This window comes from Hypanus sabinus, chromosome 9, assembly GCF_030144855.1.
Source record: "Hypanus sabinus isolate sHypSab1 chromosome 9, sHypSab1.hap1, whole genome shotgun sequence".
Taxonomy (NCBI): Eukaryota; Metazoa; Chordata; class Chondrichthyes; order Myliobatiformes; family Dasyatidae; genus Hypanus; species Hypanus sabinus.
The window spans coordinates 76,698,591-76,721,561 of NC_082714.1; the positions used below are offsets into that span (position 1 = coordinate 76,698,591).

The window sequence follows — 22,971 nt, forward strand, 5'->3', positions numbered from 1 at the left end:
GGAACTAATCAGGTGCCAATCAATATTAGGGAAGTTAAAGTCATCCATGAAAACAACCCTGTTAATTTTGCACCTTTCCAAAATCTGCCTCCCAATCTGCCCCTCGGTATCTCTGCTGCTACCAGGGGGCCTATAGAATACTCCCAATAGAGTAACTTTCTAGGTCCTTCTGCATCCTAACTGTTCCCTCAACACTACCTATTCCTCCACCAATCTTTGTATCATCTGCAAACTTGGCATCAAAACCATCTATTTCATGATCTAAATCATTTATATACAGCATAAAAATTAGTTCCAACATCGATCCCTGCGGTACAACACTAGTCACTGGCAGCCAACCAGAAAAGGATAGTTTTATTCCCATTTGCTACCTCCTACCAATCAGCCAATGCTGTAACCATGTTAGTAACTTCCCTGTAGTACCGTGGGTTCTTAATCTTGTCAAAGGTCTTCTGAAAGCCCAAATCATACAGCATCCACTGCATCCTCTTTATCTATCTTACTTATGATCTCCTCAAAGAATTCCAACAGGCAGCCAGTCAGGCAGGATTTTTCAGAAGGAAACCATGCTGACTTTGTACTATCTTGTCCTGTGTCACCAAGTTTTCCACCACCTCATCCTTGACAATCGACTCTTAACATCTTCCCAACCGCTGAGATCCATAGGTTGTAGAATCAGCTCAGTCTTGAGATGAGCATTGTTATCCACACTGATCCAGGAGCACGGCTTAACAGACTATACAGAACAAAGATGGACAAACTTCTTCGGTTGTCCATCGGAATCCGATAACGATGTCCACTCCTTTAACGGTGAGATCTTTGACTATACAGTCCTATCCTGGACCCACAAGTTTTATTGCAGGTGGGACGTGTATATGTGGTAGCGACGGCAACCATTGCTGCATTTCTCCTGGCTTTCTTCTGGTTGTTCTTTCCATCTGCAGAATACGAATCCCATCCCTACACAGCTGTCGCCAAGTGTTACGGTCAGCAGCAACATCCTCCAGGTCCTCAGGTCTGATCTTGCACTTCCTTAAAGCATTCTTCATCTGATCCTTATATCGCTTCTTCGGCCCTCCAGCTGAGCGTAGACCATGATGTAGCTGGCCGTATGACACTCTGCGGGGTAGCCGACATGGGGGCATCCTTATCACGTGCCCCAGCCACTGCAGCTGACGCTGGGTGATCATGGCCTCAATACTTCTGCAGTTGGTTTTTACGTATTTCAGTGTGAGGCACCCGCTCATGCCAGGTAATACCCAGGATGCGCTGAAGGCAGCTTATGTGGAAGCGCTCCAGGGACTTCATGTGACAGCTGAAGGTTACCCAAGCTTCACAGCTATAAAGGAGGGTGGTGACACAGACCGCTTGGTATACAGCGACCTTTGTGGAGGGACGAAAGTTCCTGTTATGAAAGACTCTACGCCGAAGTCTCCCAAAGGCAGCTGATGCCTGTTTAATGCGGCTCTCGATGTCGTTGTCAATGCCGCTATCCTCCGAGAGAATGTTCCCCAGATATGTGAAAGATGGCACTACTGACAGCTTTTCATCACCAGTGAAGGCTGGGAGGGTGGGTGGGACACTGGTACTCCATTGGCAAACCACTTCCGTCTTATTAGTATTGACAGTCAGCCCCATCCTGCCGTACACTCTCACCGCCACAGCAAGGACAGTCTGAAGATCCTCTGGAGTATGGGCCACAAGAGCATAGTCATTTGGACAAACAACGCGCAAAAGACAACAAGCTATGCAAATACAAATTAAAATAATAAATATTGATAACATGAAGAGCTTCTTGAAAGTGAGTTTGTAGGTTGTGGCTGAGTGAAGGTGAGTGAAGTTATCCCCTCTGGTTCAAGAGCCTGATGGTTGTGGAGTATGGGGAGGGCCTTATCTGTAATGGACTGGGCCATATCCACTACTTTTTGTTGGTTTTTCCATACAAGGGTCAAGGGTATTTCCATGCCAGGATGTTATGCAACAGTGAATATGCTTTCCATCGCTCAACAATAGAGTTTGTCAAAGTTTTAGATGACATGCCAAATCTTGGCAAATTTTTTTTTAGGAAGTAGAGGCACTGTCATGCTTTCTTTTTAATGGCACTCACATACTGGATCCAGTGCAGATCCTTTGAAATGATAACGGTGAGGAATTTTAAAGTTGCTGATTTCACCCCCCTCACCTCTGATCCCGTGATGAGAACTGGCTGATGGACATCCGGTTTCCTCCTCCTGAAGTCAATCAGCTCCTTGGTCTTGCTGACATTGAGCAAGAGGTCATCATTGTAGCATCACTCGATCAGATTTTCAATCTCCTTTCTATATGCTGATTCATTACTACCTTTGATTTGGCCTATGACAATGGTTTCCTTTGCAAATGTAAATATGGCTTTGGAGCAGTGCTTACCCTCATAAGTATAAAGTGAGTAGAGCAGGAGGCAAAGCACACAGCCTTGTGGTGTACCTGTGCTGATGGAAATTGTGGAGATGTTGCCAATCCAAACTCACTGGGGGTCTGTAAATGAGGAAATTGAGAACCCCACTGCACAAGGAGGTTTTGAGGCCAAGGTCTTGGAGCTCATTGTTTACTTTTAGTGGGATGATGATATTATATACCGAGCTATAGTCGTAAGTCCATGTAGTCCATCTTGTCTTCTCGGTGAAAATCCTTCCTCTCCCAGGGATGAGAACTTTGGAGCTTCTATTGGCATATTTATAGCTCTGGGTTTCACAGCTGGACTTGGAAGTGTCCATGGTGGAGTTTTCTCTTCTGTGTAGCCTCCCACCCCCATTTTCTATCATCCATACACCTATCTGGGTTTCTTGCATGTTCCTACATCTGCCTCTCCCACCACCCCTGGCAGGGCATTCCGTGCACCCACTACTCTCTGTGGATAAAAAAATAAACTTGCCTCTGATATCACCACTTCCCCCATAATTTCCTCCAGTCACTTTAAAATGCCCCCTCGTATAAGTCAAAATCACCTTGGGGGGTTGTTGTCCATTTGATTGGTGCCTCTTGTCTCGTACACCTCCATCAAGTTGCCTTTCATCCCCCTTTGCTCCAAAGAGGCAAAACCTCTAGCTTACTCAGCCTATTCTTTTCAGACAAATGATCACACTTTGTGTGCTGATGCCACATTTGTGCTGTAAATCCAGCCTTTTGAGAGTGTAATAAGGTTTTAAACTGTTACAAACCAAAATTGTTACTACAAATTAAACTTTGCACGAGCTTGAAGGTGGCTGAGGTGTGTAATGGACTGTAGCTCATGGCCACCCATTTATTTTCCACTCTGACATATATATTTTACTGCGCAGCTTGTTGCGAGTAGGTAAAATGACTTTCACATATTTTATGACATTAATAGCCTAAAGCATATGCATAATAGATGGATTCTTATTGATCCGTTAGCTAGGTGACAATTGCTTTACTTACTTACTCCGGGTATCTAATTCAGTGGCCACTTGGTATATGTTTGTGGTCTTCTGCTGCAGTAGCCCATCCACTTACAGGTTTGACTTGTACATTCAGAGATGCTCTTCTGCATAGTGTGTTATTATTTGATTTAATGGTCTCCTTCCTGTCAGTTTGAACCAGTCTAGTTATTCTCCTCTGACCTTCCCCATTAACAAGGCACAAGGCCCTAGAACTCACTGTTACAGTGAGTACTCACAGGTTCTCACTGGAATTTTTTTTGTTGATTTTGTTTGCACCATTCTTTGTAAACTCTAGCAACTGTTGTGTGTGAAACTCCCAGATGAGCAATTTCTGAGATACTCAAACCACCCTGTTTGGTACCAACAATCATTCCATGGTCAAAGTCACTTAGATCACATTACTTACCCATTCCAATGTTTGATCTGAACACTGAATTGCTGCCAAATGATTGGCTAGTTAGATATTTGCATTAAAGAACAGGTGTACCTAGTAGAGTGTTTCCTGAATGTACATGTATATATCATGCCAAACAAGTGTCCTGCCTGAGCTAGTCCCATTAGTTCCCTCTTGGTCCATATCATTCCTGTTCATGTACAAAGTAAATTTATTATCAAAGTACATGCAGTATATTTCACTACATACAACTCTGAGATTTGTTTTTCTTGTGGACATTCACAGTAAATGATTTTCCCGGGTCATTGCGCCATTGTGTTCAATCTGTAATTGAACGCCACCTTTTCTCCACACAGTGCACGCAGCTGTGATTGCCATTAACGAGGCCATCAAGCGAGGCCTTGCGGACCAAACTATGCTGGCTCTGCGCAATCCAAATGCAATGCTGGTCAATCTCACTGATGGTCTTGCTCCAGTTTACCAGGAAATGCTCTACCAAGCTAAGAGTGACAAGGCAGCCAATGCCAGAAACCGGATCAATGTGAGTAGTGCTTAATAAAACAAATATAAATGTGGTTTCCCCCCCCCCCCTCATTTCTGCTTTTATCCATTCCACTTTCTGGCTCCCCTCTTACCCCTTCCTTTTCTCATTGCCTGCTCATTACTTTCCTCTGGTTCTCCACCTTTGCTTTCTCCCATGGTCCACCCTCCTATCAGATTCCTCCTTTTTCAGCCCTTTACCTTTTCCACTTATCACCTCCTAGCTTCTCTCTTCATCCACCTGCCCTCCTGACTCACTTCCCCCATCACCTGGCTTCACCTATCACATGCCAGTTTGTATCCCTTCCTCTCTCCTACCACTGTCCTCTTCAGCTCTGATGAACCGAAATGTCTGCTGTTTGTTCAGCTCCATAGTTGTTACACAACCTGTTGAGTTCCTCCATCATTTTATGTGTGTTGCTCTAGATTTCCATCATCTGCAGAATCTATTGTGTTTGATTCCTGTTTGCTTCCAGGTCTTTCCTCTGATATCTTCCAGCAGAGGGCAGGCTGGAGACATTTCCCATGGTATTAGCTGTGGCTCTCAAAGAGCCATTCATCCGAGTAGTATGGTGCCTTAGCGTAACTCGATCAGAATTCTCTTGCCTCTGAAAGGTTGCCTGCCCTCAAGATTTTTTTTTGCTATCCTTTTTTTGCACTCTCTTGCTTGGTCTGAGTTCCATTGGCATCTAGGCTACCTTTTTAGTGTAGTACTGTCAAAGTGCTAATTTTTTAGATGCTGACTCGAGAACAGTGGTTTGGCTGGATGTCAGCATTGGAGGGAGAAGGCCTTCTGAAGGCATTGATAATCTCTCTGGGCAGATCAGCTGCTCTATTAATCTCCACAGCAAATCAGAATAGGGTTTAATATCACTGGCATATAGCTGCAAGAAAATGTTTGTGAACCTTTTGCAATTACTTGGTTTTCTGCATTGGTTACTCAAAATGTAGTTTGATCTTCATCTAAGTCACAATAATAGATGAGCACAATCTGCCTAAATTAAGAATACACAAACAATTGTACAGTCGGCCCTCCTTATCCGCGGGGAATTGGGTCTGCCCCCCCCCCCCCCCCCACCCCGTGGATACCAAAAAATGTGGATTCTCAAGTCCCTTATTTAACCTGTCTCAATGCGGTGGACTTTAGGACCCAGCGGAACCCCGGACCTTATTTAACCTGTATCAGTGCAGTGGACTTTAGGGCCTGGTGCAGCTCTGAATCCGCAGGGTTTCTGTTCACAAAAATAATCACGATCATGATTGAAAATAAAGTGGAAGTAATAAAGCGATTGGAAAGAGGTGAAACTCCATCGGTCTTTGGAAAAGCGTTAGACTACAGTCGGTCAATGATCAGAACAATTTTGAATATTTGAAAGGCCCTGCCCTGATGAAAGCTACAATTATTACTAAGCAACACAGTGATTTAATTATTGAAATACATATGTTTCTTAAGTGTTTTATATGCATAGAAAGGTAAAATATATACTATATACTAAGACAAACATTTTACTAACTGAAGCTACATAATACCGGATGTACCTGTCCCGACTTCAAATCCGACTTAAAGACGGACTCAGGAACGGAACTCGTTCGTAACCCGGGGACTGCCTGTACTTTTAAGTCATCTCTAGATTACTTATTGTACCTAATACAATGTAAATAGTTGTTACACTATATTGTTTAGGGAATAATGATAAGAAAAAATAGTCTGTACATGCTCAAACAACAAGTGCTGGAGAGAGAACTTCTGGGTTTTCCCGTTGGTTGAATCCACGGATGCTGAACCCGTGGATAAGGAGGGCCGACTGTACTTCTCATCATTACCGAGTACACCATTTAAACAATCTCAGTCCAGGTTTGAAAAAAGTTTGTTAACCTCTGGGGTAATGCCTTCTACAAAAGCTTTTTTGAGTCAGGTGCTTGAGATAAGAGGTGCCCTGTCTCTTTTTTTTCAAAAAAAGATACGCGAAGTCAGTTTACTGACAGCCTGCTCTTCTCAAGAAAGATCTGTTTATGTGCACCATGCCTCAATCAAAACATCCTTCAGAGGATCTTAGAAGAATTGTAGAGATGCATGAAGCTGGAAAAGTCTACAAAAGCATTTATAAGATCTGAGTGTTCATCAGTCCACAGTAAGAGAAATCAGCACCCCAGGGTTCTGAAAGAAATGGCAGAAGTTGTAGTAGAGGCTTTGGTGATGATCTACAAAATTCTCTGGACTCTGGGCAGATCTCAGTGGATTGGAAGGTGGTGAATGTCACGCCACTGTTTAAAAATGGATGTAGGCAAAGGCAGGTAACTATAGGCCAGTTAGTTTAACATCTGTAGTTGGGAAAATGCTTGAAGCTATCATTAAAGAAGAAATAGCAAGGCATCTAGAAAGAAATGGATCCATCAGGCAGATGCAGCATGGATTCCTCAAAGTCAGTCCTGTTTGACAAACATACTGGAGTTCTTTGAGGATATAACGAACGCAGTGGAAGGAGAGGAACAGATGGACATTATTTACTTGGATTTCCAGAAGATGTTCAATAAGGTGCCACATAAGAGATTTATCCATAAGATAAGGACGCATAGAGTTGGGGTGATGTATTAGCATGGATAGAGGAGTGGTTAACCAATAGAAAGCAGAGAGTTTGGATACCTGGCTGTTAATCTGGTTGGCAATCAGTGGAGAGCATCGAGGGTTAGTGCTGGGCCTGCAACTGTTCATGATATACATTAATAATCTGGAAGAGGGGACTGAGTGTAGTGTATCTTAGTTTGCTGATGATACTAAATTGAGTGGAAAAGCAAATTGTGCAGAAGATATGGACAGTCTGCAGAGAGGTATAGAGTCGGCAAGGGTCTGGCAGATGGAGTACAATGTTGGTAAATACGTGGTCATCCACTTTGGAAGGAAAAATGAAAGAGCAAATTTATTATTTAAATGGTAAAAAACTGCAGCATGCTGCTGTGCAGAGGGACTTGGGAGTGCTTGTGCATGAATCACAAGAGGTTGGTTTGCAGGTTCAAAGGCTATCAAGAAGGCAAATGGAATGTTGGCCTTCATTGCTAGAGGGATTGAATGTAAAAGCAGATGTTATGCTGCAACTGTACAGGGTACTGGTGAGGCCGCACGTGGAGTACTGTGTGCAGTTCTGGTCTCCTTACTTGAGGAAGAATATACTGGTTTTGGAGACGTTGCAGAGGAAGTTTACCAGTTTGATTCCAGAGATGAGGTTAGATAACGAGGAGAGATTGAGTTGCCTGAGACTGTAGTCGCTGGAATTCAGAAGAACAAGAGGAGATCTTGTAAAAACATATAAAATTATGAAAGGCATAGATAAGATAGAGGCAGGAAAGTTATTTCCACTGATTGGTGAGACTAGAACTAGGGGGCATAGCCTCAAGATTCAGGAAAGTAGATTTAGGACAGAGATGAAGAGGAACTGCTTTTCTCAGACAGTGGTGAATCTGTGGAATTATCTGTCCAATGTAATAGTGGAGGCTACTTCAGTAAATGTAGTTAAGACAGGGTTGGATAGATTTTTTGCATAGTAGGGGAATTAAAGGTTATGAGGAAAAGGCAGGCAGGTGGAGATGAGTCAGTGGCTAGATCAGTCATGATCTTGTTGAATGGGAGCAGGCTCAACTGGCCAGATGGCCGACTCCTGCTCCTTTTTCTTATGTTCTTATGTAAGTACACATTGCTATGTTTGGAGGGAAAAAGGCACTGCACACAAACATCAGAGACTCATCCCAGCTGTAAAGCATGGTAGAAGGAGCATCATGGTCTGGGGCTGGTCAGCTTGGCAATCATTGAATTTAAAATAGTCTCAAGACATTTTACAGGTGTAGGTCAAGGCAGTGGTCAATCACCTGCAACTTAATAGAAGTTGGAAGATGCAGCAAGACAATGATCCAAAGCACAAATAAATCAACAAAAGAATTGTTTAAAATGATGAAAATTTGTGTTTGGAATGAATGGCCAAGTCAAGAGTCCAATTATTAAATATAAGGGGTCACAAAGATTTTCCATCCTGGATTGTGAGTGATTAAATATGACAATACAAACATGAGAAAATCTGCAGATGCTGGAAATCCAAGCAAGCCACACAAAATGCTGGTGGAACTCAGCAGGCCAGACAGCATCTATAGAAATTAATAAACAGTTGACATTTTGGGCCAAGACCCTTCATCGGGACTAGGAAAAAAGGTGAGAAATTGGAGCAAGAAGCTGGGGGAGAGGAAGAGAAGGTGATGGGTGAAACTGGGAGGGGTGAAAGGGTGAAGTAAAGAGCTGAGAAGTTGATTGGCAAAAGAGATATAGGGCTGGAGAGGGGGTAATCTGATTGGAGATCATGGAAAAAAGGGAAGGGGGAAGTGCACCAGAGAGAGGTGATGGGCAGGTAAGGAGATGAGGTGAGAGAGGGAAACAGGAATGTTGAAGGTGGAGGGGTGGGTGCGGCAATTACCAGAAGTTTGAGAAAGTGATGTGGAGGCTACCCAGACAGAAAATAAGGTGTTGCTCCTTCAACCTGAGTGTGGCCTTATCGTGACAGGTCAGAATGGGAAATGGGTGCCACTGGGAGATCCCTTTTTTTTTTTCTCTGGCAGATGCAGTGTAGGTGCTCGGAGAAGCAGTTTCTCAATCTACGTCATGTCTCATGGATATACAGGAGGCCTCACTGGGAGCACCAGATACAGTAGATGGCCCCAACAAACTCACAGGTGAAGTGTCACCTCACCTGGAAGGACTGTTTGGGGCCCTGTATGGTAATGAGGAGGAGGTGTAGGGGCAGGTATGGCACTCGTTCCACTTGCAAGGATAGGTACCAAAAGAGAAATCAGGGCAGGGATGAATGGACAAGGGAGTTGCAATTAGAGTGATTCCTGCAGAAAGTGGGTGGAGCAAAAGATGTGCTTGGTGGTGGGATCCTGTTGGAGACAGCAGAAGTTATGGAGAATTTTGTGTTGGACACAGAATCTACTAGGGTGGGTGAGGGTAAGAGAAACCCTCTCCCTGGTGGGTGGTCAAAAGATGGGTGAGGGTAGACATGTGCAAAATGGAAGAGATGTGAGTGAAGGCAGCATTGATGGTGGACGAAGGACTGTCCTGTTCTTTATAGGAGGAGGACATCTTATTAGTTCTGGAATAAAAAGCCTCATCCTGTGAGCAGATACGACAGAGATGGGGGAACTGAGAGAAGGGGGTGGCATTTTTACAAGTGACAGGGTGGGAAGAGGTATGGTCCAGGTAGCTGTGGGAATCGGTGGGTTTGTAAAAGATATCAGTAGATAAGCTGTTTCCAGAGATAAAGACAGAGATGGAGAAAGGAAGGGAGGAATCTGAAATAGACCAGGTAAATTTGAGGGGCAGGATGGAAATTGGAGGCAAAAAGTTTAACTGTTAGTGTGCTATTATCTTAGGCAGTCTGTGTTTGTCTATTATTGTGACTTGGATGAAGATCAGACCATTTTTTATGAGTAATTAGTGCAGAAAAACTAGGTAATTGCAAAGGGGTCGCAAACTTTTTCTTGCAATTATAGGTTGTGAAATTTGCCGTTATGCGACAGCAGTGTGTTTGGGTTTGTGTTTATGTTTATATATATTTTACATTCAGTAATCTGATGGTGGAGGGGAAGAAGTTGTTCGTAAAATGGCGAAAGTGAGTCTTTAGGCTTCTGTACTACCTCCTTGATGGTAGCAATGGGAAGAGGGCATGCCCTAGGTGATGGAGTTAATGTCATTAGTTTGTTTGAGAACTAATTGTTGCCAATGTGAGCTGAAGGGCCTGTTCTATGTTCTTAATTCCTAAAGGGATCTATTCTGAGAGATGCTTTGATGTAATAAGGTGGTGCATGAAACCAGTCTTTGAGGAATTAAATGTATGATTTACACTCAAAATGCTGAAGGAACTCAGCAGTCAGGCAGCATCTACTGAGGGAAGTAAACAGTTGATGTTTCAGGCCAAGACTTTCCTGATGCATGTTTTCTACCTGAAACATTGATGGTTAATTTCCCTCATAATATATACAAAATGTTGGAGGAACTCAGTGGGGCAGGCAGCATCTATGGAAAGGGATAAACAGGTGACATTTTGGGTCAAGACCCTTCATCAATATGGGTTGCATTTATTCCACTCCATAGATGTGCCTGACCTGCTGAGCTTCTCCAGCTTGTGGGGGAGGGGTGCGTTGCGGTTGGTGCATGCACTCTTACTCACTCTCTTTGTTCATTCTTCAGTATAAACCAGAGGTGTCCGAAGGGAAGGATGTGTATGAGGAGCTCTTGACTCAAGCTGAGATTCAAGGCAACATTAACAAAGTCAATGGTAAGGATGGTGTTTCTCTCACCTGGCATTGGGGCAGATACGAGGGAGAAAAATGTCCTTGTACAGGAAGTGGTGATGATCCAGGATACTACCTGCAAAACTCGTGGAGTATCAAAGGCAAATTGTAAAGGCATTAGGGAGAAATTTTTAATGGGATTAGCAGAGGGCCGAATGGACTATTTTATATAAAGCAGAATTGATCTCCTGTGATATCATAGTTGCACAATATCTATTGACTTGTAGGCATGATCCACTTGAAATAACAAGTGGTAATTTGAGACAAAAACAAGGTGGGTTTCACCAATCTGTTGGCTTTAGTGGTGAGTAAAATCTAACTCTGCAAAACTGTATTTGACCCAATTACCCAACAAGTCAATTTAGTTAAGCTTGCCTTTTGCATGTTCAGTGGACTACAATTACTAAAATTGCAGACTAAGGAAATGGAAGAAAACTGCACAGTGTGGAGTTTCACACAGAGTCTAGCAAACTAACCATTGAAGATCTTAGCAGGTTGGAGAGACCTGGGTGCATGTGTTGGCTGAGCCAGTAACTGAGTTTAAGGTTCCTACTTTCTCGAGTCGCAAGGTCATAAATCAGCATTGAGCTCGTTTGGGAGCTGCTGCTCCCTTCAAATGTGGCATTGTAGAGTGCATGCATCATCTCCAGGAATTTCATGATTGAGATTTGTATGAACCCTAGAAATTGCTGAAGGAGGTCTTAACCATTCCTATCTTCTTGTGATGCAGAACGTTAACTTGGTGGAGTTTAAACAGCTAATACCAGCTCAAAACTAGTTACTGGTTGTTATCTTGTTTGTACTAGATAGCTGTGTGCAATTGTCTTGAATACATCCTATGCCAAAATCAAGTTCAAGTTTAATTGTCATTCAACCATACACTAATATACAGTATACAGATAAATAAAGCATCATTCTTTTGCAGCCTTGGTGCAAAACACAGTACAAACATTCACACGTGGCTCATGTAGTTATGATAGCACATACAAAAACAAAACATTACTGTCACAGGTCTGTGAGTGGCATGGCCTGAATGTTAATGGGATGTTGTCCTGGAGCCACATTCCTGCAAGAACAAAGATACAGCAGATCCTGATCTTGTACTAGGTTAGCTGCAGACCAAGGCAAATTAGCTTGTCTCGTGTTGGATCAGCCGCAGATGAAAGCATTCCAGCTTGTGTTCCAGGCAGCGGACACTGGAGAATAGTATCTAATATTAATTGTGTATGCAGCTCTTCGGAATATCCCTGTGTTAGTAAAATGTACTGTAGGAGACAAAAGGCAGTGCAGATACAGGAAAATGGAACAAAATAGAAAAAGAATGGTTTATGTTGAGACCTTATTTCACGTGCTGATCGCAGGGTCTCAATCTGAAATGTTGACCATCTCTCTACCTCCACTACTGCTGCTGGACAGGATGGCACAGTTGCATAGCGGTTAGCACAATGTCAACGATTGCCAATCGGGGTTTGATTCCCACTGCTGTCTGTAAGGAGTTTGTACTTTCTGCCCAGGACTATGTGGTTTCCTCCAGGTGCTCCAGTTTCCCCCCACATTCCACAGACGTATGGGTTCGAGATAGTGAGTTTTGGACATACTATATTGCACCTGAAGTGTGGCGGCACTTGCAAGCCGTCCCAGCATGTTATCAGGCTCGGCTGGTTGTCGACATAATGTGGTGCATTTCCCTGTATGTTTTGATGTACATACGACAAATAAATAAAGCTAATCTTTTTCCTGCTGTAAAATTGCAAGACTGACTTTGTTCTGTATATTTTAATACACAGGACAAAATAATTTCGGCTGAAAGAAAGAAATTATTTCTATCCGTCTTCTTAGTACCTATTAACCTCTAGAGCAGTGATATTCTTCCTTCCACTTGTATTGATTTGGTGCTCTATTTCATTATGGATTTTTAGTTGTCAAGGCTGCATTTGATTAAATTTTGTACCTTACGGGAATCTGGGGAATGTAAAGATCGGTGGAAGTGGAGTTGAGATAAGGGATGTGGTGTGGGCTTAATGAATAGCAGAGCAGGCTCCAAGGGCTATGCTTACTCCTATTTATGTTCTGTGTTACACCACTAACCTGCCCTGTGCTCTGTAATGTGTGACTTTTCTCTTCTCAGTGCAAGCTGCCTTGGAGTATGTGGATGAGGCACTGGAGAGGAGAGATGCACAGGCTCTGTACTTGGCTCTGCAGAGTCCAGCTTTGAGTCTGCACGAGATTCATCGGGAGAATATGGAATGGTACATGGATCAGCTAATCATCGACCGTGAGCAGAAAGCATTGGTATTAAATGTTGCTTTTTATTTATGTATGTGCTTGTTCTTTTTTTTTTGTTGTTCTTGAACAGTGAAACTGAATGCTTTCTGCAATCCCTGACTTTAACCAGGCCTGATACAGAATTCAGATAAAGTTCATTTGTGTTTACTCTCCATGTAAGACTGTCACATTTGGGTATTGAAAGGGACATATCAGTCCGCTGACAGAATACCCCCTCAGTTTTACACTCAGTGCCACTTTCTGCAAGATGTGCACGTATACAAGATAGTTTACTTGGTTCAAACCTCTGGCCCTGATGGCTCAAAAATGATCCATTTGACCATGTCCATTGCGGAAGGGTGTGTTCGGTTTATTATTGTCAAGTGTACCAAGCTTTTGTTTATGTGCCATTCGGACAGATTATTCCACACAGGTACATCAAGGTAGTGCAAAAGAGTGAGAAAGCAGTGCAGAATATAGTGTTCACTATATAAGGATAGCTGAACGCAAGCATTACTTCATGTACTTGTTTGTTTTTGTATTTATTTTGTTCATCTTATTTTGCACATTGGTCATTTTTATATGTAGCTTTTCATTGATTTGAGTGTATTTCTTTGTTTCAATGCAAATTCCTGCAAGAAAATGAATCTCTGGTTAGTATATGGTGACATGTATGTGCTTTGATAATAAATTTACTTTGAACTTTACAGTTGCAGAGGAAGTGTAGTGCAGGTAGACAAACAAAATTCAAGGGCCATGATGAGTATGATTGGGGGATCGAGTTCATTTCAGCATAGAGAGGTCCATTCAGACTTTTAATAGTGGGATAGAGCTGTCCTTGAGTCAGGTGGTAAGTGTTTTGAAGCTTTTTTTTAATCTTCTGCCTGGCAGGAGGGAGAATGGCCGTGGTGGGAGGGTTTCTTGATTACAATGGCCGCTTTCCTGAGCAAGTGGGAAGTTCAGACAGTCAGTGAAAGGCTTGATTGTGTGATCGACTCGGCTGTATCCTCAACTCTCTGCAATTCCTTCTGGTCTTGGGCATGTCAACATCCACGCTAATCCACTTTATCAGCACTTTAGTCCACAGCCTTCTAGACTTTGGCAATTAAAATGCTATTTAAGATGCTTTTTAAAGTACCTGCCTTCACCATCCACTCAGGCAGTTGTATTGTGGGACTGGTCAGGCGGTCCTGCATTCTGCAAGAGGCCCTTGCAGGCAGCGTCTCTCTGTATACACCGAATGCACAACTTGCAGTACTCTTCAACCTCTGGCTTCATCTGGGGCCAGTAGAACCGATCTGTGAGCAATCCATAGGTCTTGTCAACCAGAATTAGCATAAAGCGACTTCAACACAATCCTCAGGCAGGCCCAGCTGAGAATATCGAGGCTGGTCCAGAGGCAACGGAACCCGGCATAGGTTCTAGTTCCTCAACTCCAATCTGGGCCATTCTCTCAGTGATTGAGACACTGCGGTGTGTTTCATCCTGTCCACTTAGGCCATGTCTCCCTTTTCAACTGCTGACCAGACGGTACCAATGCCCGGGTTATCTCGCAGAGCAGCTGCCACTTTCTCAGGGCTCAATTCCAGCAAATGGTTCATTTTCAGAGCACTCAGGTTGCAGTAAGCTTGTAGAATGGAGCCATCAGAAGCTCCCAAATGATCTACCGCTCCACAATCGTAACAGCTCCTACTGCTTAAATGGTACTTAAAGTTCAAATTAACTTTTCATCGGGAATACAAATGTCTACCCCACTCAATACACACGCATTAGTTACTGGTAACCCCGTGGATTTGCACCACCGCTCAACCCCTGCAGTGTCCATAACCACATATCTTAATCACTTTTCTGGACAACAGTTTAACACAGGTTTAAATACACAACCCTCTGGATCAATGCTCAGGGCGATCACACAGCACCCAAAGAAATTGATCCCGGACGATACCCCCACAATGAAACCCCCTGGTTTCCTTGGCTGCGTTAGTCTCGGAAAGACACTTTCAGTCCCGCCAAACTCGTGAGTTTGAGACGGCTCTCCCACCCCAAACCCCGGCTTGTGTGGATGCTGTGTAATTTGCTACCCTGTTACAAATTCGTACCATAAAATAATGCAGTACACCATATTCGATTTATGAATCATAACTTAAAGGTTTAGTTGATGCACCATCAATAACTCTAGGAGACTGGAAATGAATGATAGGCTTCTATTAACAGTGAAAAGGGAGCATGACATGTCGAAGACTGAGGTGGGGAGCAGTGCCCCAATCGCCTTTATACTGGGGACTGTGGGAGGAGCCACAGGAGCAGTCAGCAGAGGTGCGTGTCCAGACAGGTATACGTAGTTTACCACATTAGTAAAGAAAATAAAAACAAAAGGGCCCATTTTTTTATTTTTTTAAATACTTTATTTTCAGTTTTCAAAAAAAACAATGAAATCAACAAGAACATACCAGCTCAGACATGTGTAAAAATGAAATAAACAAAAAAAAATTTAAAAAAGCATTTTAGAGAGATGCCTACTGTACAAAGTGCTCAGAAATACTAAACATTAAATCGCAAATGAGGTCCGTGAGAAATCAGCTGGGGGGGAGGGGCCCATTTTAATTAAACAGTCAAATATGCACAAGTTGGAGCTCAAAGCTTCTTCATATTCACTGAAACTTGATCGATCTTGCCCCTGGCTTTGTGTCACATTTGAATCCTATGACCTCTTCTCCCCAGTGTCTTCTCTCTTCATCTCCTGCCAAACAAAAGCTCCAAGCCCAACCTTAGTGTCCCTCACCTCACCAGAGAAACCAGCCCTCAGCTCTACCATCCTAATTGGATGGCACACATTTCTCCTCATCCCTTATCTTCAACAACCCAAACAGGCTGAAAGCAGAACCGACGGCTCTTATAGAACTGCCAAAATACAGTAAAGTAAGAACCAGGGCATGGCACATACTTGGATAATATATTTTGAAATTTGCACTTTGAAAGTCACTTGGCCGATTTCTTTCTCGTTCTAATGTTCAAAGTTGCCATCTCCTTGGCTCTTCACTCAACCCTGGAGTATCTGAACAGTAATGAGGCTCTTTATTGATTAAAGCTTGTTATTCAATACTATCAGACCCTCAAAACTAATCAATAAGCTTCAAGACCAATAGACCTTAGTACCTCCTTGTGCAAATGGATCCTTGATTTCCTCACTTTCAGTTCCCAGTCAGTTCAGATTGGGAACAAAATCTACACAATCTCTTATCAGCACAGGTGCACCACAAGGCTGTGTACTTAGCCCCCTGCTTTACTCGCTTTACATTTATAACTGTGTGGGGAAGCACAGCTGATGCCATCACTGCTACAGGCCAAATCAAAGGTGGTAATGTTTCAGTATATAGGAGGGAGATTGAAAATTTGACTGAGTGGTGCCAAACAACAACCTCTTACTCAATACCAGCAGACCAAGGAGCTGGTTTCCTTCTTCTGAATCAGAGATTCATGAGCCAGTCCTCATCAGGGGTAGAGAGCAACTTTAAATTCCTTGGTAATATCATTTCAGAGGACATGGGTCCAGCATGTAAGTGTAATTATGAAGAAAGCATGACAGTGCCTTTACTTCCTTAGCACTTTGTGAATATTTGGCATGACATCTAAGACTTTGACAAGCTTCTATAGATGTGTGGTAGCAAGTACATTGACTATTTGCATCACAGCCTGATATGGAAATACCAATGCCCTTGAATGGAAAATTCTACAATAAGTAGTGGGTATAGCTCAGCCCATTATGGGTAAAGCCCTCCTCATCACTGAGCACATCTACATGGAGTGTTTTCACAGAAAAGCAACATCCATCATCAGGGACCCCCACCACCATGCTCTCTTCTCATTGCTGCCATCAGAAAAAAGGTGCAGGAGCTTCAGGACTCACTACCAGGTTCACGAACAGATATGACCCTTCAACCATCAGGCTTTTGAACCAGAGGAGATAGCTTTACTCATCTTAACTTACCCCATCACTGAACTATTCCCACAATCTATGGACTCTCTTTAGATGACTTTTCATCTCATATTCTTGATATTTGTTGATTATTATTATTTCTTTATGTATTTGCAGTTTGTAGTCTTTTGCACATTGGTTGAGTGCCCCGTTGGTATGGTCTTTCATTGATTCTACTAAGCTTATTACTCTTATTATGGATTTACTGAGTATGCCCACAAGAAAATGAATCTCAGGGTTATATATGGTGACATATACACCCTTTGATAGTAAATTTACTTTGAACTGTCAATTCAAACTGGAATTCAACTGGAGCAGCCTGTCTATATAGGCTCTCTCTATCTGCTCCATCTATTGTCAAAGCACTAATAATGGTAAATATTTTAAAAATATTCCTCTGCTGCATGTTGAGATTTAAATTCTGGATAGTGGAAGAGGCTACCTCTCATAGTAAGGATATCGGAAACAAGAGATAAAAGATGAGGAAGGAGACCTGAGGGGAAATCTTTTTTTTTCTCAGCAATATTTTTATTGGTTTTTTAAATCAAGAAAGCATAGTACAAAGGAGGTTTATACAAATGTACAATTCGAATCTATGAAAGAGATGCGCCCATAGTGCAATCATTCTTTGGTTGCCTCCCTGCCCTGACCTAGCCCTCCCAATCCCCAACTCCAAGCATTAGCAAAAAAGGTCAAACAGAACCTTTATCTCCACAGAGCTGCATTGGTATAGAGAAGGTATATTTTCCTAACACACAAACTTGTATGTTTACACATCTGAGTTCATAGAATTTTACTGGAGAATGCTGAAAGTCAGGGAAAGTGCAGAGGAGAGAAAGAAGGGATGAACCTTGAATTTGGCCTGGAATTCTGAAAATATTCAAGAAAGGATCCCCACACCTTTTGGAACTTTATGTCCGAATTGAGAGTTGAATAATGGATCTCAAGGTACAGACTGGACGTGATGTCCCTAAGCCACTGAGTGGGTGGGGCAGAATCCCTCCATCTGAGCAAGACCATGTCGCACCATGGTCCTGAAAAACATTGTCTCGTTTTTACTGTGTACTGTACCAGCAGTTATGGTTGAAATGACAATAAAAAGTGATTTGACTGCGTGCCTGGCCAAAAGAGAAGCAAAAGACAGTATGTGATGTTTGGTCGGACTTAGGTGTGTGTCCCCCTCTCCGGAGGTGCCAAAAAGAGCAATCAAAGGGTTAGGTTCCACATTGTAATTAAGTATTTGGGATAGAGTTTGGAAAATATCTCTCCAGTATTTGGAAAACTTTTTTTAAGTTTAGATGGATATAAAGGTCAGTTTGACTTGGTGGATCCAAGGGCCTATTTCTGTACCGTACAATCATGTAACTCCATTTGTCAAACTGAAATGTTTCTATTAAACTTTTTTATTGAGTTTTCAAATAATTACAGAAAGAAAAAGAAAATATGTGGAAAAAATATGTACCCTTACCCCCTCCCCTTAACCCCTCCCCCCTAACATCCCTATAGAAAGGAAAAGAAAGAAAAAAAACCGAAAGAGTGCCTGGATATTGGGAGATCCCACATGCTCCATGGAGTTCATGATAACATTAGTATATATATTTATTTCTTTCCCCAAATAACCAATTACTTTATCTTCAGAGAACCTATATATTTAATCCTATCTTTTGTAAATAAGGGGGCCAAATTTTCAAAAATGTTTCATATTTACCTCTTAAATTATAAGTAATTTTTTCAAGTGGAATACAACTGTAAATTTCATTCTTCCAACGATCTATACTTAAGTATGCATCTGATTTCCAAGTAACTGCAATAGCCTTTTTGGCTACTGCCAGTGCAATTTTTATAAATTCTTTCTGATATTTATTCAATTTGGGTTTCGATTTTATCCCTTCAATGTCACCTAATAAAAATAATATTGGATTATGTGGAAGTTGTGTTCCAATAATTTGTTCCAATAAAACTCTTAAATTTGTCCAAAAAGTTTGAATTTTATAACAAGACCAAGTAGAATGTAAAAAAAAAGTACCAATTTCTTGTTTACATCGGAAACACTGATCGGATAAATTTGGGTTTAATTTATTTATTTTTTGTGGTGTAATATATAATTGATGTAAAAAATTATATTGCACTAATCTTAACTGGACATTTATTGTATTTGTCAAACTGTCAAAACATAATCTTGACCAATTTATTTCTTCAATTTTAATATTCAAGTCACTTTCCCATTTTCGTCTTGACTTATGGACTCCTTGTTTAATTGCCTGTTTTTGAATCAAGCTATACATACAAGAGATAAATTTTTTAGTCTTTCCTTCTTGAATTAAAGTTACTATTTCATTAGATTTCGGCAATAACATTGTTTGACCTAATTTTTCTCTTAAATAAGCCCTTAATTGGAAATAACAAAAAAGAGTGTTGTTTGATACTTTATATTTATTCTTTAATTGATCAAATGACATTAATATACCTCCTTCAAAAAATCTCCTATACATCTAATCCATTTTTGAAACCAATTATATAACAGTTGATTATCCATTGTAAAAGGAATAAGTCTATTTTGAATTAAAGATCTCTTTGCTAATAAAGATTTCTTTGTCTCATCATCAACATTTATCTTATTCCATAAGTCAATCAAATGTTTTAATATAGGAGATTCTTTCTTTTCCCGTATCCATTTAGATTCCCATTTTTATATAAAATCTTCTGGTGTATTTTCTCCTATTTTATCTAGTTCTATTCTAATCCATGCCGGTCTATCTCTCTCAAAAAAAGATGCAATAAATCTAAGTTGATTTGCTTTATAATAATTCTTAAAGTTTGGAAATTGTAACCCCCCCCCCCCCCGATCAAATTTCCATGTCAGTTTTTCCAATGATATTCTTGACAAAGAAACTTCCTCACATATTTATTTAACTCTTGAAAAAACTTCTGGGGTAATTGTATTGGTAGTGATTGAAATAAGTATTGTAGTCTAGGGAATATATTCATTTTTATGGTATTTACTCTCCATTTATCAAGAACTTCTTGAATTTTTTTTCAATAATGGTAAGTAATTTAATTTATAAGTTCTTTATATCATTATCAACTCTTATACCTAAATATTTTATACCATTTACCGGCCATCTAAATTGAGTTATTAATCGAAAACTGAAATGTTGATTTACACTTATTTGTGCTTTAGACTGTTCTCTTTTATGAAAGGCAAACTATTTCTGCCAGAGACATGTTTAAGCTAAATGTTTAAAAATCAGCTCCTTTCTTCAATGGACACCATATTTCTTGTGGGTAGGACCACTCAAGGATAAAGGAGGGAGAGGATATGAGTGCGGTCCTAAATGAGTACTTTGCATCAATATTTACCAAGGAGAGGATAAGGAGATCAGTGTAGAGTGTGCTAACTTGCAAGAACATTTTGAGATAGTGGAGGAGGTACTATTAGATAGATGGATATACTTTATTGATCCCAAAGGAAATTACAGTGTCACAGTAGCACCTCAAGTACACAGATATAAATATTAGAAGAGAAGAAGAAAGAATAAAAAGGTAAGTTGCCACAGTCATCACTTCCCTGACTGTAGGTTGACTCATTACAGAATCTAATGGCTGAGGGTAAGAATGACCTCACAGTGCTCTTTGGAGCAGTGCTGTTGTCTTAGTCTATTACTAAAAGTACTGCTCTGTTCAGCCAAGGTGACATGCAGAGGGTTAGAAACAGTATCCAGAGTTGCAGGATTTTCTGTAGGGTACTTTAGAAATAGAAAATCTGCAGCACGTTACAGGATGTTTGCCAACAATGTTGTGCCAACCGTGTAATCTACTAACTAGAATGACTAGAATTTCCCTACTGCATGGCTCTCATTTTCTAAGCTCCATATACCTATCTAAGAGACTCTTAAAAGACCCTATTGTATCCGCCTCTACCATCTTTGATGGCAGTGCATTCCACGCACCCACTACGCTGCGGAAAAACCTACCTCTGACATCCCGCTTGTACCTACTTCCAAACACCTTAAAACTATACCCCCTCGTGTTAGCTGTTTCAGTCCTGTAAAAAAGCCTCTAGCTATCCACTTGATCAATGCCTCTCATCTTATACAGTTCTATCAGGTCTCCTCTCATCCTCCATTGCTCCAAGGGGAAAAGGCCAAGTTCACTCAGTCAAGTCTTTTGTTTTACCACAGTCTCCATTTTGACTCCTATGACAGAGCCAGCCTTTCTAAGAAGTTTTTTGAGCCTGTTGGCATCATCCATATTTATGCCATTGCCCCAGCACACCACAGCATAGAAGATTGTATTGGTGACAACAAGCTGGTAGGACCTGCATTCTCCAAAGGACCTTGGTCTCTTCAGAAGATAGAGGTGACTCTGGCTCTTCTTGTACACAGCCTTTGTGTTGATGCTCCACTCAAGTCTGTCATCCAGGTGCTCCACCAGGGAATTGTAGGTCCTCACCACATCTATGTCCTCACCATTACTAGTAACAGGGAACAATGTGGGCTTAGTCTTCCTAAAGTCCGTTACCTTCTCCTTTGTCTTACTGATGTTGAGCTGCAGATGATTCAGCTTGCACCATTTAACAAAGTCCTCCGCCAGGGCTCTTGTATTCATCCTCCCATTCTCCCTTTATACGCCCAACTATTGCTGAGTCATCAGAGAATTTCTGCAAATGATGTGAGTCAGTGTTGTAAAGAACATTAAGGTAAATACACTCAGTGGCCACTTTATTAGTACATCTGTACACGTTAATGCAATTATCTAATCAGCCAATCGTCAAGGCCCTAGCACGCAGACATAGTCAAGAGATTCATTTCTTGTTCAGACTAAACATCAGAATGGAGAAGAGATGTGATCTAAGTGACTGTGAAATGATGGTTGGTACCATACAGGGTGGTTTAGTATCTTCATGACTGCTGATTTCCTGGGATTTTGACGCATAGCAGTCTCTACAGTTTACAGAGAATGGAGCAAGAAACAAAAACCATGCAGTGGGTGAAAACTTGTTAGTGAGAGAGGTAAGAGACAAGATTATTAGGGCCTTGACGATATCTTTGCATCCTCTCTAGCTGCATGTGAGGACTGATGAGTAGCTAATGTTGTTCCATTATTCATAAAGGGAAAGGGATAATCCTGGAAACTATGATAGCCCAGTGAGTCTCGTGTCATTAGTAAGGAAGTTAGAAGTAGGAATAATGAGCATTTAGAAAATCATGGTCTAATTATGCAAAGTCAGCATGGCTTTATGTGGGCAAGACATGTCTTACTAACTTAAGGAGGTGTCAGAGGTCATGAAGGTGGAACTGTGGATGTTGTCTCCATGGATTTTAGTTAGCCATTTGACAAAGTCTCCCACGGGATGCTCATCCAGAAGATAAAGATGCATGAGATCCACAGTGAATTGGCTTGCACATAGAAGTCAGAGGGCAGTGATCAATGGGATTTGTTCTGGCTAGAGGTTTGTAACTAGCGGCATTCTGCAGTGATCTGTACTGGGACTTGTTCTGTTTGTGATTACATATTAATGACCCAGATAAAAATATGGATGAGTGGGTTAATGAATTTGCAGATGATATGAAGATTAATGGTGTTGTGGATAGCTTAGAAAACTGCCAAAGGGTACAGTGGGATATAGATCAGTTGCAGTTATTGGCTGGGAAATGGCAGATGGAGTTTAATCCAGCCAAATGTGAAGGACTGTACAGTTAATGGCAGGGTTCTTAACAGGCTGATATCACAGGGAATTCAAGTTCATAGCTCCCTGAAAATGACCACACAAATTGACAGGGTGGCAAAGAAGGCACATGCGATGCTTGCCTTATTAGTCGAGGAAATAAGTTTGAGTTGGCAGTTATGTTTCAGCTATATAAAACTTTAGTTAGGCTGCGTATGGAGTATTGCATTCAGTCCAGCAGACTTTCTTGTGTCAGTAATTTTCTGTAGCATGCTATGATCTGAAAATTTCAGAAAGAGTAGGTGGGAAGAAAATTCAGAATAATTTCCTAAAGGGAATTGGATTAATACATGAAGCA

The 22,971-nt window shown here is 41.4% G+C and overlaps 1 protein-coding gene across 1 annotated transcript in view; it reads left to right on the forward strand.

Moving 5' to 3' along the window:
* Positions 1–22,971, forward strand: part of iqgap3 (IQ motif containing GTPase activating protein 3) — a 227,309-nt gene that overhangs the window by 36,711 nt on the left and 167,627 nt on the right. The window contains exons 8-10 of the mRNA XM_059979942.1: positions 4,188–4,372; positions 10,601–10,688; positions 12,833–12,996. Coding sequence (XP_059835925.1) covers positions 4,188–4,372; positions 10,601–10,688; positions 12,833–12,996 — 437 coding nt within the window. The remainder of the gene's footprint in view (positions 1–4,187; positions 4,373–10,600; positions 10,689–12,832; positions 12,997–22,971) is intronic.